The 14604-nt window shown below is 43.2% G+C and overlaps 1 protein-coding gene across 4 annotated transcripts in view; it reads right to left on the reverse strand.

The window, feature by feature from the left end:
- The window catches only part of acacb (acetyl-CoA carboxylase beta), a 137958-nt gene that overhangs the window by 27275 nt on the left and 96079 nt on the right, over positions 1 to 14604 (reverse strand). For all 4 annotated transcript variants that reach the window (XM_078227283.1, XM_078227284.1, XM_078227282.1 and 1 more), the window contains 7 exons: positions 13896 to 14099; positions 11903 to 12058; positions 10272 to 10394; positions 9406 to 9675; positions 6298 to 6395; positions 1738 to 1858; positions 41 to 151 (listed from right to left, as the gene is read on the reverse strand). In XM_078227283.1, the coding sequence (XP_078083409.1) occupies positions 41 to 151; positions 1738 to 1858; positions 6298 to 6395; positions 9406 to 9675; positions 10272 to 10394; positions 11903 to 12058; positions 13896 to 14099 (1083 nt within the window). The remainder of the gene's footprint in view (positions 1 to 40; positions 152 to 1737; positions 1859 to 6297; positions 6396 to 9405; positions 9676 to 10271; positions 10395 to 11902; positions 12059 to 13895; positions 14100 to 14604) is intronic.

Below are 14604 nucleotides of genomic sequence, written 5' to 3' on the forward strand. Positions count from 1 at the left end.
TATGTTCGTTAATACAGAAAACAGTACACATTATTCCGACCTTGTTCAGTGCACTGGCTCCAGTGAGAATGATGTGGGAATTTTCCACTTGGATCACACGTTGTCCCAACCTCACTAAGTATGCTCCAATTCCAATTGCACGACAGGTCACCTGCAAAATACAAATGGGCTGAGTATCTCTGGCCAGCCATCCTAGCTGTTTACAGTTGAAGATGGCATTGATAGATACTGGGGTAGAAGCTCCTTTATACTGCACTTGTCACAAACTGGCGATTGCGTTCAGGGTGAAATTCTGCGGCTTGTTATATTAATTAGGGTTTTTGGTTATTAAATAGAGAAATAGAGTAATTTCACCAAACATATTAAGCAATCCATACTGAACTGCACGCGGAACAATTTGTACTCCGTCACATCTTATAAAGTCGATTTTTTAAAAGCTTTTATTTATCAGAGTGAAGTCCTCTATAGCAACTATCATAGATGTGCAAGTCCTTCTCTACTTTTTGTTCAAAGTTTGGGGCATTTTATTGTTTCAGACATGCATCTGTTAACTAAATTTTCTCCAAATTTCTCTCCTCCAGACAGTGAAATTGCACAGGTTTTAAAAGCACTTGTCTCTCACCATTCTCCAGGTATAAGTAAGACCATCCATTTCCCAGCAAGGCTCATATCAACTCCATTACATAGGGATAAATACGAAACACCCCTTTGACCAGGAACAATGATATTTATTTTTCTGTTACAGTGTTCAATTGGGTAATGGGAAAAAGGTCTTGATGTTAATTTACTTAGTTTCACAATTTCTTTCTCGAAACATCTCCTACTTATTCCACCCACTCCCACGATTGTACTTGAGCTTCCCACTCTGCAAGGCTGTCGCAGTCTTTTTGAAAAAGACCAAGCACTCTCGTCCCATTCAAAAAGTGATGAATGACTTTCACTCTATTGGCCAATGATGTCAGCCATACACACATCAATCTTACATTCCTTAAAAACATTAGCCGGCCAACATTACTTGAAAAACTTGCCACACTACATATCTCTTTCCAGTACAGCATGAAAGTCAAACCACATCATCTCATTCCCAGCCAAACCTCAATTGCTAGAAACCTCCAGATCACATATGTGTCTCCATTTACAACTGTACTAAATAATTTACTTTAACTAAGCTGCTCTTTATTACTAAAACATGAAAGCCTTATTTTATAGAATGCCATCCAATTCTCTGTTCATTAAATTAATTTCTATGTATCCACAACTAAATTTCTTACATTTTAACCGTAACTGTATCATCTTCCCACGCTTGTAAAACATCAGATTCACCCGAATGTCCTGCGTGCAATGATGATCCACTGTTTTGGTTCTTGATCAGTCTGACCTCCACTCTAAAACTTACGATTATTTTTCAATCTTCAAAGTTGACTAATTAAGCAATTGGCTTAAACCTGTGTTTAGTGTGATATTAAGAGGACACAAGTCCAACCAAAGCAGTAGACCATGGTGGATTGTGTGGTATAACTCTCTCATCCTTATGAAGCATTCCACTATTTGACTAGTGGGCCGGAATTCTCCTCCTGTCTCGCACATCCTGCCACAGCTGCCAATGAGGACGGAGAATTTGGCGCTCAGTCAAATCTCCATTCACAGCAGCAGGACTGGATAAACCCAGCTACGGGCGACGTGAGAGAAATCCAGGTACTGTGAGCAATACCAGTCTGCACGGTCTGTCACACTTACCAGACTGATTGTGACAATCTCATTGTAGGCAAGGGATGATTCTCCAGCAATGGTTCCAGCTCCACGCAGATTCTCCACCCCCAGGCCTTCCTCCTTGCCAATAACGTCAGTTATCATATATCTGCAAAACAGAACCATAGTTAGGAAAGTCACCTGGCCTTTTCTACACAGCTAGTTTAAGGGACTACTAATGCTTGGAACAAGACTGGAAACACTTATAACATTTTCTGGCTCGAAGGAAGCCCAATATCCACTTTCACCAAAGGAAGCATCCTTTCCGGTTGTACCACAGCTTGGTATGGCTCCTGCTCTGACCAACCGCAAGAAACTACAAAAGGTTGTGAATGTAGCCCAATCTATCACACAAACCAGTCTCCCATCCATTGACTCTGTCTACACTTCCCGCTGCCTCGGCAAAGCAGCCAGCATAATTACGCACCCCGGACATTCTCTCTTCCGCTTTCTTCCGTCGAGAAAAAGATACAAAAGTCTGAGGTCACGTACCAACCGACTCAAGAAAGCTTCTTCCCTGTTGCCGTCAGACTTTCGAATGGACCTATCTTGCATTAAGTTGATCTTTCTCTACACCCTAGCTATGACACTACATTCTGCACTCTCTCATTTCCTTCTCTATGAATGGTATGCTCTGTCTGTATAGCGCACAAGAAGCAATACTTTTCACTGTATGTTAATACATGTGACAATAATAAATCAAATCAAATTTTCACTACCAAACTTTAGTCCCCATAAAAGATATATTATTTAACTAAAACACAGTCTTTCCCGAAAGCCTGGCATAGCAAAACACCACTGCTTCCATATAATCTATTGGAGAGAATTGATGATGACCATCACAGTTCACTTTTTTTCGGGCCACACTATTAGTTGAAGCGGATGGATGAATGCACATCACTATATGTTGATCAATATCCCTCCGAGCAAATGATTCTTAACTGGATTTGATTCCTTTTCTTTATCTGAGAAAATGACTTGTTTCCACTCATCACCTCTTCCAGATAGCTTGGCTGACTTTGCAGTACTTTAATGTTAAACAGAGAGGGGAAATGAGAGATAGAACCCATGTCTTACTCTATGGCATTCCATTTTAATGCAACAGTCAAAGAATCATAAAATTCCTAAAGTGCCAAAAGTGGCTATTTGGCCCATTGAACCCTGCACCGACTCTCTGACAGAGCATCTTATCCTATCCCCTTAATCCCATGCATTTACCCCACTAATCCTCCCCAACCTACACATCTTAGGCTACTAAGGGGCTACTTAGCATGGCCAATCCACCTAACCTGCACGTCTTTGGACTGTGGGAGAAAACCGGAGCACACAGAAGAAACCCAAGCAGGCACGGGGAGAATGCGCAAACTCCACACAGACAGTGACCCAAGGCTGGAATCGAACCCGCGTCCTTGGTGCGGTGAAGCAGCAGTGCTAACCACTATGCCACCATGCTCTACTACTAGCACAGAAGGAACTTTCAAGCTTTAATTCAATTTAAACATTTTTATAGTGACAGAAACTAAGTGATATTAAGCTTATCTTAGGTTATCATTCATCGACAAAATATAAGAAGAGGAAACATTGGAATTACACTTTTTCAACACCTAATAGTCCCACAGGAAATAATTCTTGCTCCTTATGATTTAATGTATGTGACCAGTGCACAGTCTGAGATGTTAAGCCTTGGGTCAATAGTAGATCTATTTATTGTTTCTGGATTTATGCATATGATTTACATATGCATCCAAAATCCAAGAACAAGTTGGAGTCATGCCAAACACTTTCATATCAGATGGCATTAGCAAAATAGGTTTAAGGATAGAGTCATTTACACTGGTAGCAAAATGCAGTCATTACAAAATACAGCTCAAGGAAGATTAATATTGAAAAAGTTCATTAAAAAATGAAAAAGCTTTAAGTAGTTGTTTGAGTTTCTTTGGATGGCTTTCCTTTTTTTGAATTTATTAGTGTCACAAGGAGGCTTACATTAACACTGCAATGAAGTTACTATGAGAATCCTCTAGTCACCACACTCCGGCGCCTGATCGGGTACATTGAGGCAGAATTTAGCATGGCCAATGCACCTAACCAGCACGTTTTTCAGACTGTGGGAGCACACTGGAGCACCCAGAGGAAACCCATACAGACACAGGGAGAAGATGCAGACACTGCACAGACAGTGACCCAAGCCAGGAATTGAACTTGGGTCCCTGGCACTGTGAGGCAGCAGTGCTAACCACTGTGCCACCCTTTGCAGGCTTTGCAAGGTGTTAGACTCTTCTCAAAAGCTGAGTTTATCACACTAGTCTTCCTCAAAATTTCTGTCCATAGCCCTTGCACTAGCCGATGTATCCCTTGTAGTTCAATCAAAATTGTAATTAGCTAGAATATGAGAAGTGTCTGAAACTTAGAGAAGGGCTCATTAATACAGCTATCATGCATCATATACTCAGCAGTAACCTGCTCACTAATGCTCAGTTTGGTTTCCACCAGGGTCACTCAGCTCCTGACCTCATTACAGCTTTAGTCCAAAGATGGACAAACGAGCTGAATTCAAGAGATGAGGTGAGAGTAACTGCCCTTGATATCAAGGTCCCATTCGACCAAGTGTGACATCAAGGAGCTGGAGCAAAACTGGAGTCAATGGGAATGAGGGGGAAAACACTCCACTGGCTCGAGTCATATCTAGCACAAAGGAAGATGGCTGTGGTTGTTGGAGATCAGTCATCTCAGTCCCAGGACATCACTGCTGGAGTCTTAGGAGGAGTCCCGCCTTCAACTCTTCATCCTAAGGTTTGAAGGGGGATGTCCACTGATAATTGCACAATGTTCAGCACCATTCTCAAATCCTCAGATAGTGAAGTAGACCATATGTGGAAAGACCTGGACAACATTCAGACTTTGGCTGATATCTAGCAAGTAACATTCATGCCACACAAGAGCCAGGCAATGATCATCTCCATGGTGGCACAGTGGTTAGCACTGCTGCCTCACAGCGCCAGGGACCCGGGTTCAATTCCTGGCTTGGGTCACTGTCCGTGCGGAGTCTGCACGTTCTCCCCGTGTCGGCGTGGGTTTCCTCCAGGTGCTCCGGTTTCCTCCCACAGTCCAAAAGACGTGCTGGTTAGGGGTATTGGCCATGCTAAATTTTCCCTCAGTGTAACCGAACAGGCGCCAGAGTGTGGCGACTAGGGGATTTTCACAGTAACTTCATTGCAGTGTTAATGTAAGCCGACTTGTGACTGATAATAAATAAACTTTAAAAAGAGAAGAATCCACCCCCCCCCCCCCCGCCTCCCCCCCGCGCCCCACCAATATCAACATCTGGAAGGTTACCATTGACCAGAAACTGAACTGGATTAGCCTTATAAATACTGTGGCTACAAAGGCAGGTCAGAGACTGGGAATTCTGCTGTGAGTACCTCACATCCTGACTCCCCAAAAACTGTCCACCATCTACAAGGCGCAATTCAGGAATACTCTCCACTTGCCTGGATGAGTGTAGCTTAATCAACACTCAAGTAGCTTGACACCATTCAGGACAAAGCAGCCCTCCTGATTGACATCCCTTCCACAAACATTTACTCCCTCTACCACCAATGCACAGTAGCAGCAGTGCGTATCAGCTACAAGATACACTGCAGAAACTCACCAAGGCTCCCTAGAGCCTTCCAAACCCATGACTGTCATCGCGTAGAAGGATAAGAACAGCAGATGCACAGGAACACCATCACCTGCAAGTTCTCCTCCAAACCATGCATCATCCTGACCTGGAAATATATCGCTGTTCCTTCACTGTCATTGGGTCAAAATCCTGGAACTCTCTCCCTAACAGCACTGTGGGTGTACCTACACCACATGGACTGCAACGGTTCAAGAAAGGGCAATTAGGGATGGGCAATTATAATAGCCCTGCCAGTGACACCAACATCCTGTGAAAAGAATGATGTTGAAGCCAACATTCTCCCAAGGGCTATTAATTGACTGCTGTTTATTTCCAGCATGTGAGAGTCAATGCCCTGTTTCAGGTCGCTATGTCCCTTAGCAATCCGTGGATGGACTGGCTTTTTTCTGATTTGCTTCAGGCTGGAATGGATACACACAATGGCCAGGATCTCCCCCCCCCCCCCCAACAATCCCGCGGTGGGTTTTCCAGTAGCGGAGGTGGTTTGTCATTGGCCGGCAGTGGGAAGACAATGCCGTTTTCCATGGCTTGTGGCCGCGTCGCAGGAGAACCCACAAGCCAATGGTCACCCACCTCCACCGCCAGCAAACCCACTGCAGGGTGGGGACAGAAAATCCCAGCCAATAGGTATAAATAATACACACAGCTAATTTCCTAGCAATGCTGTTGCACTGCGATCTCCAGCGATAAAAACTTTTAAAAAAAACTATGTAAACAAAAACATCAAAAGCTTTGTTCCGCTTTTGTCACACTCTTCATCAGTTTAGACAAACAGCACACCAAGATGTTACCGACTATCTTTTATAGGTGCTGACTTATATATTAATTTTAGATTTTCCAATTTTGCTGTATATAATACCCACCTGTACTCTCCATCCTCCTCCACATGTTGACAGTGCACAGAATTAAAGGGACTAATTCTGGTGTAGTCCTGAGGTGTCAAGTACAGGTACCTGAAGCCCTGATAAATTAAGCACATATCAGAAAAGAAATTAACAATCCGAATGGTGTATTCAAATTTTAATATCACGAGAGCTGAAAGCCACTGATGAACCTACAATAAAATTATATTCTCGACCAGTTGAAGGTTGTTCTAACTGTCCACGTGCACTGAGTGACATAATTCACATTTTAAGATTAAATTTAATTATTATGGAGGAAATACTGTACTGAAATATCATAAGAGGCACTTTGGAAATGGTAAAAGCTTCCATTTGTTACCAAGTGTGCCATCAGAGCTTATAGGGGGGTTATTACACACACTTTTAGTGAAACTGCCTCCAAACACACAGCATTAATAACATTTAGCTGGACTGGCTTCTGGTTGGGCCAGACATTCCCTCTCACAAAAGGTAAGTGCTTCAGAGAATTTACAGACAGAATGATCTCCTGCACTACTGTTGATTGCCTAGGTGAGTCAGGTAGAAAGCCTGGGGTTTTCCCCCAGGTTGACATTTTTTTTGTCTCTCCAAGAAGATCACATAACTGAACATACGGATTTGGAGGAGGACAAGGCAATTCAGCCCGCGAGCCTGCTCCATCATTCAATAACACGGCTGATTTGACTGTGGCCTCAACTTTACATTCTGCCTCCTTCCCCATGCTTTTAAGTGGGGTGGGGAGTGTATCTATTGTGATATACACGGTATTGCAATCGTGTGAAACAGGCAGCATGGGCCAGACATTCCTTACCTGTCCATCATTGGTCATAATTAAAGAACCCAAAGATGTGCAGGTTAGGTGGATTGGCCATGCTAAATTGCCCCTTCGTGTCAGGGGGACTAGCACCGTAAATGTACAGGGTTATGGGGATAGGGCCTGGGTGGGATTGTGATTGGTGCAGACTCGATGGGCTGATTGGCCTCCTTTTGTACTGTTATGATTCTAAAATAACTATAACCATATTGGGATTGAGGCACACACCTCAGGATTCCCCATGATTTATTCATTCATTGGATGAGCTAGGCCATTTCAAAGAGCAGTGTGGTTATCAACCACATTGCTGTGGGTCTGGAGTCACATGGAGGCCAGGCTGGGTCAGGGCAGAAGATTTCTTCGCTGATGGATATCAGTGAATTAGATGGTTTTTTATGATGATCTGGTAGTTCCATGATCATTATTGAAAGTGGCTTTTTAATCCATTTTTTTTGAGTGATTGAAGTTAAATTGCCCAGATGCTATTATGAGATTTAAATTCATGTCTTTAGATCATTAATCCAGACTTCTGACATAACTAGTTGACTAACATAACCACTATGCTACCATTCACTAATCATTGGGGACATTTTAAAACATGAAGAAATAGGAGCAGCAGTAGAGCATTCAACCCCTCTGGCCTGCTCTGCTATTCAGTTCAATTATGGCTTATGTTCTACCTCAACTCCACTTTCCTGCCTGCTGCCCATATCTCTTCATTCCCTGAGAAATCTCTGCTGATATTAGTTATCTTCAGTTTCTCAGTCATATTAGTCCCTTGGTTATCCTTTATTTTTGATATGTAATTTGTGTCTTCTCCTGTGAAGACAGACATTAAATATTTCTTCAGATTCTCTATGATAATTTCTATCTTTGTCTCTTTGGGGCCAATGTTTATTTTAGTTCCTTGTCTCCTGTTTACGTACTTGTAGAAAGTCTTACAGTCAGCTTTATTTTCTGGCTAGTCTACTCGTATTCTATTTTTGCCCTTTTTATCATCTGTTGGTGGCCCTTTGCTAGTTTCGAAACCACTCCCAATCCCCAGGCTTACTACTACTATCCTTTGCACAATTGTAATCCTCTCCTTTTAATCGAATACTGTCCTTAACTTTCCCTGGTAAGCCACATTTGGACCTTCAGATTGAATCTTTTTTTAAATGAAATGTATTTATGTTGAACATATTTATTTGTTTCCTCAAATATTTTCCACTGTTTATTCATCACTACAGCTTTCGGTCTATTTGCCTAATCAAGCTGAACTATCTTGTCCCCATATCTACGTTATTGATTTTGGAAGCTTAAGATTTTTAAGCAGTGATGAATTGAAACCCTTTCTTCCCATACCATTCTTTGATCCACACATTTAATCCTCTCATCTTTTTCACCCTATGCCGGTTGACACCTGGCTCAGATAACACACCTGAAATTATTTACCTTTGAGGTTCTGCATTTTAATTTGGACCCCAGCTCCTCAAACTCTCTAATCAGAACATCATTCCCAGTTCTCCTTATGTTGTTGGTTCCCACGTGGACCACAGGTGAATCCTTTCTTTCCCACACCAGGTTTGTCTCCAGGCACAAGGAGATGTCCTTAATCTTGGCACGAAGAGATGTCTTTAACCCTGGCACTGGGCAGGCAACACCACCGGGCGCCACGGTGGCACAGTGGTTAGCATTGCTGCCTCACAGCGCCAGGGACTCGGGTTCAATTCTGGCTTTGGGCAATTATCTGTGTGGAGTTTGCACATTCTCCCCGTGTCTGCGCAGGTTTCCTCCGGGTGCTCCAGTTTCCTCCCACAGTCCAAAGATGCGCAGGTTAGGTTGATTGGCCATGCTAAATTGACCCTAGTGTCATGGGGATTAGCACGGTAAACAAGTGGGGTTACAGGAATAGTGCCTGGGTGGGATTGTGGTCGGTGCAGACTCGATGGCCTCCTTCTGCAGTATAGGGATTCTATGATTCATTTGAACACCCAGTTACAGCTGCAAAGCACATATATCTATCCTCTGATTAAATTGTTCCCTTTCGCTACCACATTCCTTTTTACCCCCCACAACCTGAATGACCTCCTGTAGACGGTGCAATGGGCAGTTTGCCTGCCCATCCTGCCATCCTGTTGCCTATCCACACAGGTAGCAAGTACCTCATACCTGTTGGTGAAAGTCAAGGGCCACCATCACTTGGAAGAATTAGGGACCTACACCCACTCAATGGAAAGACAGTGAACTGGAACTGAGCAACTATTAAGGCAGAGGGAGATGGTAAAAGGAATTACCTTGTACGGATCTTCAGGATCTTCCCAGGCCACTTGGAACATGTTCCTGATCTCTTCAGCAAGCCCAATTCTGGCACCACTGTTAGCTGCTATATAGATTCTTGGAATGCCTTCCGCTCTGGCTAGTTGAGATGCCCGCAGGAACAGCAAATCCTCCTCAGGGCCAAATGAGCCAATCTTATACGTGAGGTCATTACAAATGACGACAATGTCACGACCTTCAGGATATTCTGGAGTTTTTAAGTTCATTTTCCAGGCCACCATTCCTACCTGAGGGTGAATCCAACACAACCATATTTACAAGTTGTCGACAACATGGAAGTGACCTCCAGGAATATAGTAACACATCTAACTGTAACATATTTTGAAGAGAATTACAGTTGTTCAAAAAACACCTTGGTAAACTGAGCAAGAAATCCTTCCTGGAAAGATTCTGTGAGCATTTTTAAGAGATAGATGCACCTATTCTATTCATCTCAACTCTGTCATGTGGTAGCAAGTTCCACATTTTAAACATTGTTTTTGTGAGGAAGTTTCTTCTGAATTTATTAGTATCTGACATTTATGGTCCTGAAATTCTGCAGCAAAACAAAAAGTAGACCCACAGACACACACACACACACTTCACCGATGGATGTCAGTACACATGCTGATACCAATTCTTACTTTCTTTCTATGTAATGAGGAAGATCCAATAACTTACCTTTTCAAGGCTTGGCACCACTGCTTTCAGAACACCTAGTCACTACTTTTATAAATGGACCTCTTTTTCTCTTCTCCTGTTGTCAATTTTAATGACATTGTTCGTTATGGACCTTGGAACTTCACCTAGATTTCTCAATAAAACACCAACAAAATGTACATACCTCATTACCTCCAGGAATCCTGTTCATATGAACTAACTGACCCTGAGAGTCCAGCACAAGTTCTGTGCACAGGAATGGCTCCTGGGGATACTCCACATTAGGCCCCCACAGCTTAAAGAGAGCCTGGGCCACAGGAGGAAAAGACAGAAATCAAGGTTTAATTCTTCTCTCACATTTGTTGATATGCAAAAGAACAAGGCAAAAGTCATGTTAAATAACCATCTGATCAAGGTTTAGTAATTGTGTTAGTGCTGCTCATCAAATACACAATGCATCACGTAGAAATGGCCAATGAGAGTTCTTCAAACATCTTAATGGCTAAACACAGCATGTGGTATGACATTGAGTTACATAGACCAAGATCCTTCATCTGTGCTGAACTAGCTTAGCTCAGCTAAGGGAACACAACAGTACCACAACAGTAATGGTGGTTAGCACTGCTGCCTCACAGCGCCAAGGAGCCGGGTTCAATCCCGACCTCAGATCACTGTCTGTGTGGAGTTTGCACGTTCTCCCAGTATCTGTGTGGATTTCCTCCAGGTGTTCTGGTTTCCTCCCACAGTCCAAAGACATGCGGGTTAGGTTGATTGGCCATGCTAAATTGCCCCTTAGTGTCAGGGGGAATTAGGATGGTAAATACGTTGGGTTACGGGGATAGGGCCTAGGTACGATTGTTGTTGGTTCAGGCTCGATGAGCCAAATGGGCTCCTTCTGCACTGTAGTGATTCTATGATTCTGTGAGTACTCAATAGCTTGGCAAGGGTGGAATCTTCTAGGTTTTTCTCTCTCCTGATCATCATTCAGTAAAACTAACATCCTTGGGGTTTACCATTGATCAGAAACTGAACTGGACTACCCATATAAATACTGTGGCTACAAGAGCAGGTCAAGAGGCTGGGAATATTTCCGTTAGTAACACACCTCCTGACTTCCTAAAGTCGGTCCACTATCTACAAAGAATATGTCAGGAGTGTGATGGAATACTCTCCACTTGCTTGCATGAGTGCAGCTCCAACAACACTCAAGAAGCTCAATCCAGGCAAGTGGAGAGTATTCCATCACACTCCTGACTTGCGCTTTGCAGATGGTAGACCGACTTTAGGAAGTCAGTGTTAGGAGTGTTACTAACGGAAACATTCCCAGCCTCTTGACCTGCTCTTGTAACCACAGTATTTACATGGCTATTTAAAACATACATTTAGAATCCTGGCACCGTAAAGCAGGATCTAATCCTGAAGATTACTTCAAATCATGTGGTGACTTTCTACTTGTGGTAAAAGTAGGTAAGTTAATAAGCACGGGGGCACCGCATCTCCCTTTGCTTTGTCAAAGTAACACAACTCAAACACAATGTGTGGAAAGATGCTTTTTTCTTTTTTCAACCTGACACAGTCTCCACGTTGTGGTCTGATTATTCACCCAAAAGATGGTCACACTTGACCAGGCAGGTGAGCGTGAATATTGGGTGAAGACAGATCTAGGCGAGGAAGGGCTGGGTTTCACAATTCCATCTGCTGACACCCACAAGATATCCAAGAGGTCCCAATCTCTGTGGAACTGTTCCTCAAAAATGATTCAATGCCTTTATGCGAAGAGAAAATTGCTAATGGAAGATGAGAAAACAGTCTCACCTGTTGAAACATTTCAGGAAAGTCATACACATAGGTTGTTCCCAAAGACTGTGCCTGGAAACGCTTTGCCTGCAGTAGATCTTTGGTGACATAAGGTGTGTTCATCAGCATTCCATGGAGGGGGCCCTGCTTTTCTCCATACGAAATGAACATGATCTAAATACAAGCACACAAGGCAAATTTCAAGTGTTACCATTTCTCAAATCCAGGGACCAAAGTGTCCCAGGAATTCAACTGGAGCTTGTGTGAGATTCAAAGGAGCTCATCACTGCAAAAATAATAGTAAGAAGTCTCACAACACCAGGTTAAAGTCCAACAGGTTTATTTGCAATCACGAGCTTTCGGAGCTCCTTCATCAGGTGACTCACCTGATGAAGGAGCAGCGCTCCAAAAGCTTGTGATTCCAAATAAACCTGTTGGACTTTAGAAACATAGAAACCCTACAGTGCAGAAGGAGGCCATTCGGCCCATCAAGTCTGCACCGACCACAATCCCACCCAGGCCCTACCCCCACATATTTACCCACTAATCCCTCTAACCTACGCATCCCAGGACTCTAAGGGGCAATTTTGAACCTGGCCAATCAACCTAACCCGCACATCTTTGGATCTTTTAACCTGGCATTGTAAGACTTCTTACTGTGCCCACCCCAGTCCAGCGCCAGCATCTCCACCTCATGCATAAATAATAGGGGGATAAAACACTGGTTACCAACAATTGATCTAAATAGACAACTTAAGTTATAATTTTAACCTGACCATAAGTTTAAAGGAACTCAGCATGCAAGCAATATTCCTGCACCCCTCTATCTCCTGGATGAGTTTTCTGTTGATATCTATTACGATTCATACATTCAACTGAATTATATTTCTTCCCACCTAGCTTCCTGTTAAAGGACTCTATTCATTTTTCTGAGTTGTACCATCTCAGTTGCCATGATGCTACCCATTCTCCCTCTCACAAGCATGACAGGGTCCTCACCTTCCACCCAGCAGACCCCCAGCAGATTCTGCATTCAATAAATCATCTTATATCATTCCCACCATCTCCAACGCCATCTCACCTTTAAACACACCTTTCTCTTCTCAGCTTTCTGAAGGAACAGTTTCCACCCTGATTCTCTCTTGCAACACCCCTACCAGCTTCTCTCTTTCCATTAACAGCTGCCCATCACATGCCTATTCATCCCCTCTCACATCACTATCTAGGATCACAATTTACACTTTCCCTCTAACCCCATGATACTGTACTTATTGTTGTAGTGCAGTCTTTTCTCTCCATAAAAGGCAGACCAAAAGCAGACTAGATGAATGCTTTGTTAAACATCGCTGCTATGTCTGTAAACGTAATGCTGAGATCCCTGTCAATTGTCACCTCCTTTCCCCTTCTCGTCCCCCTCTGCTTTTCACCTTCTACGCTGTTCCAATTAACGTGAATGCAAGTTCCAAGAAGAGCGTTTACTCGGCACTTTGCTGCTTCTTCACTTTAACGCTGATTTTAATACTTCCATTTCTACCTGCCTCAGGTTTTACCTCCTTCAGCTATCCAAACCTCCTGTGTCTCCTAATAGCTTCAATTTCTTTCATTGTTTTTTCTATTGTCTCATGCCAATGTTACTTTTGCCTTGTCACCATTGCCCGTTTTCCCCTTTCTATGTGAACAAAGATTGTTCCCATTTCCCTTGCTCTTATCCTTTCTAAATGCTGTTCATCTGTAATATCCTCCCTTGCAATGAAAGGTTCTTGTCTTAAATATTTCCTTCATCCTTCCTACAGAGGTTGCCAGACCTACGTAGTGCTTCCAGCACCTTCAGCTTTTGTGTCACATTTACGACATTTGCATTCTTTGGCTTTTTGTTAAGTTTCATCCCCTCCTTTCCAAAGGGAATGGAGCTTTAGAATGTGTTCACATTTTCTGGACCCAAGATCTCCTCCCCCCCACCTCCCCCCCTGCCCACGCCCACGTCCCCAGCCGTGATTCAACAAGCTTGTACCTGCCCAGTTCTGGCATTTGTCACCTCCTTGTAGAGGCTCATGTCCAAGTAATATCCAGATTCATTGGTGAGGAACAAACGGATAGGGATTGCCTTTCCTGTGGGGGTTAGACGGATATTTATTTTGAGCTCGGCTTGCAGGACCCTGAGTTTCCACAGCCTGCTCCCATATCTCATCACCATGGCATGGACAGACTTCTCAATCTGAAAAATAACAAATATATCAGGTCAAATCTATGCAGTACATAAGGCACAGATTATATAGCAGGGAGAAGAGTCACACATCCCTATTGCTGTTACATCAGTTCTTTCAAGGGAACAATGTGCTTTTACGATACTTATAAATTAGGCCCTTCATGTTCAAGAAGAAATAAAGACACACATTGTACTGACATCAGCTCTCAACTCTAAAATAAAAGCAGAATAATCATTGGCCTCACAGAAACTTTGACAGATGCACCAGAGAAAGCATTCTTTCTGGTTGTATCACAGCTTGGTATGGCTCCTGCTCTGCCCAAGACCGTGAATGTAGCCCAATCCATCATGCAAACCAGCCTCCCATCCATTGACTCTGTCTACACTTTCTGCTGCCTCGGCAAAGCAGCCAGCATAATTAAGGACCTCATGCACCCCGGACATTCTTCTCTTCCACCTTCGTCCATCGGGAAAAAGATACAAAAGTCTGAGGTCACGTGCAAACCGACTCAAG

This window comes from Mustelus asterias, chromosome 13 (assembly GCF_964213995.1).
Source record: "Mustelus asterias chromosome 13, sMusAst1.hap1.1, whole genome shotgun sequence".
In the NCBI taxonomy this organism is placed as follows: domain Eukaryota; kingdom Metazoa; phylum Chordata; class Chondrichthyes; order Carcharhiniformes; family Triakidae; genus Mustelus; species Mustelus asterias.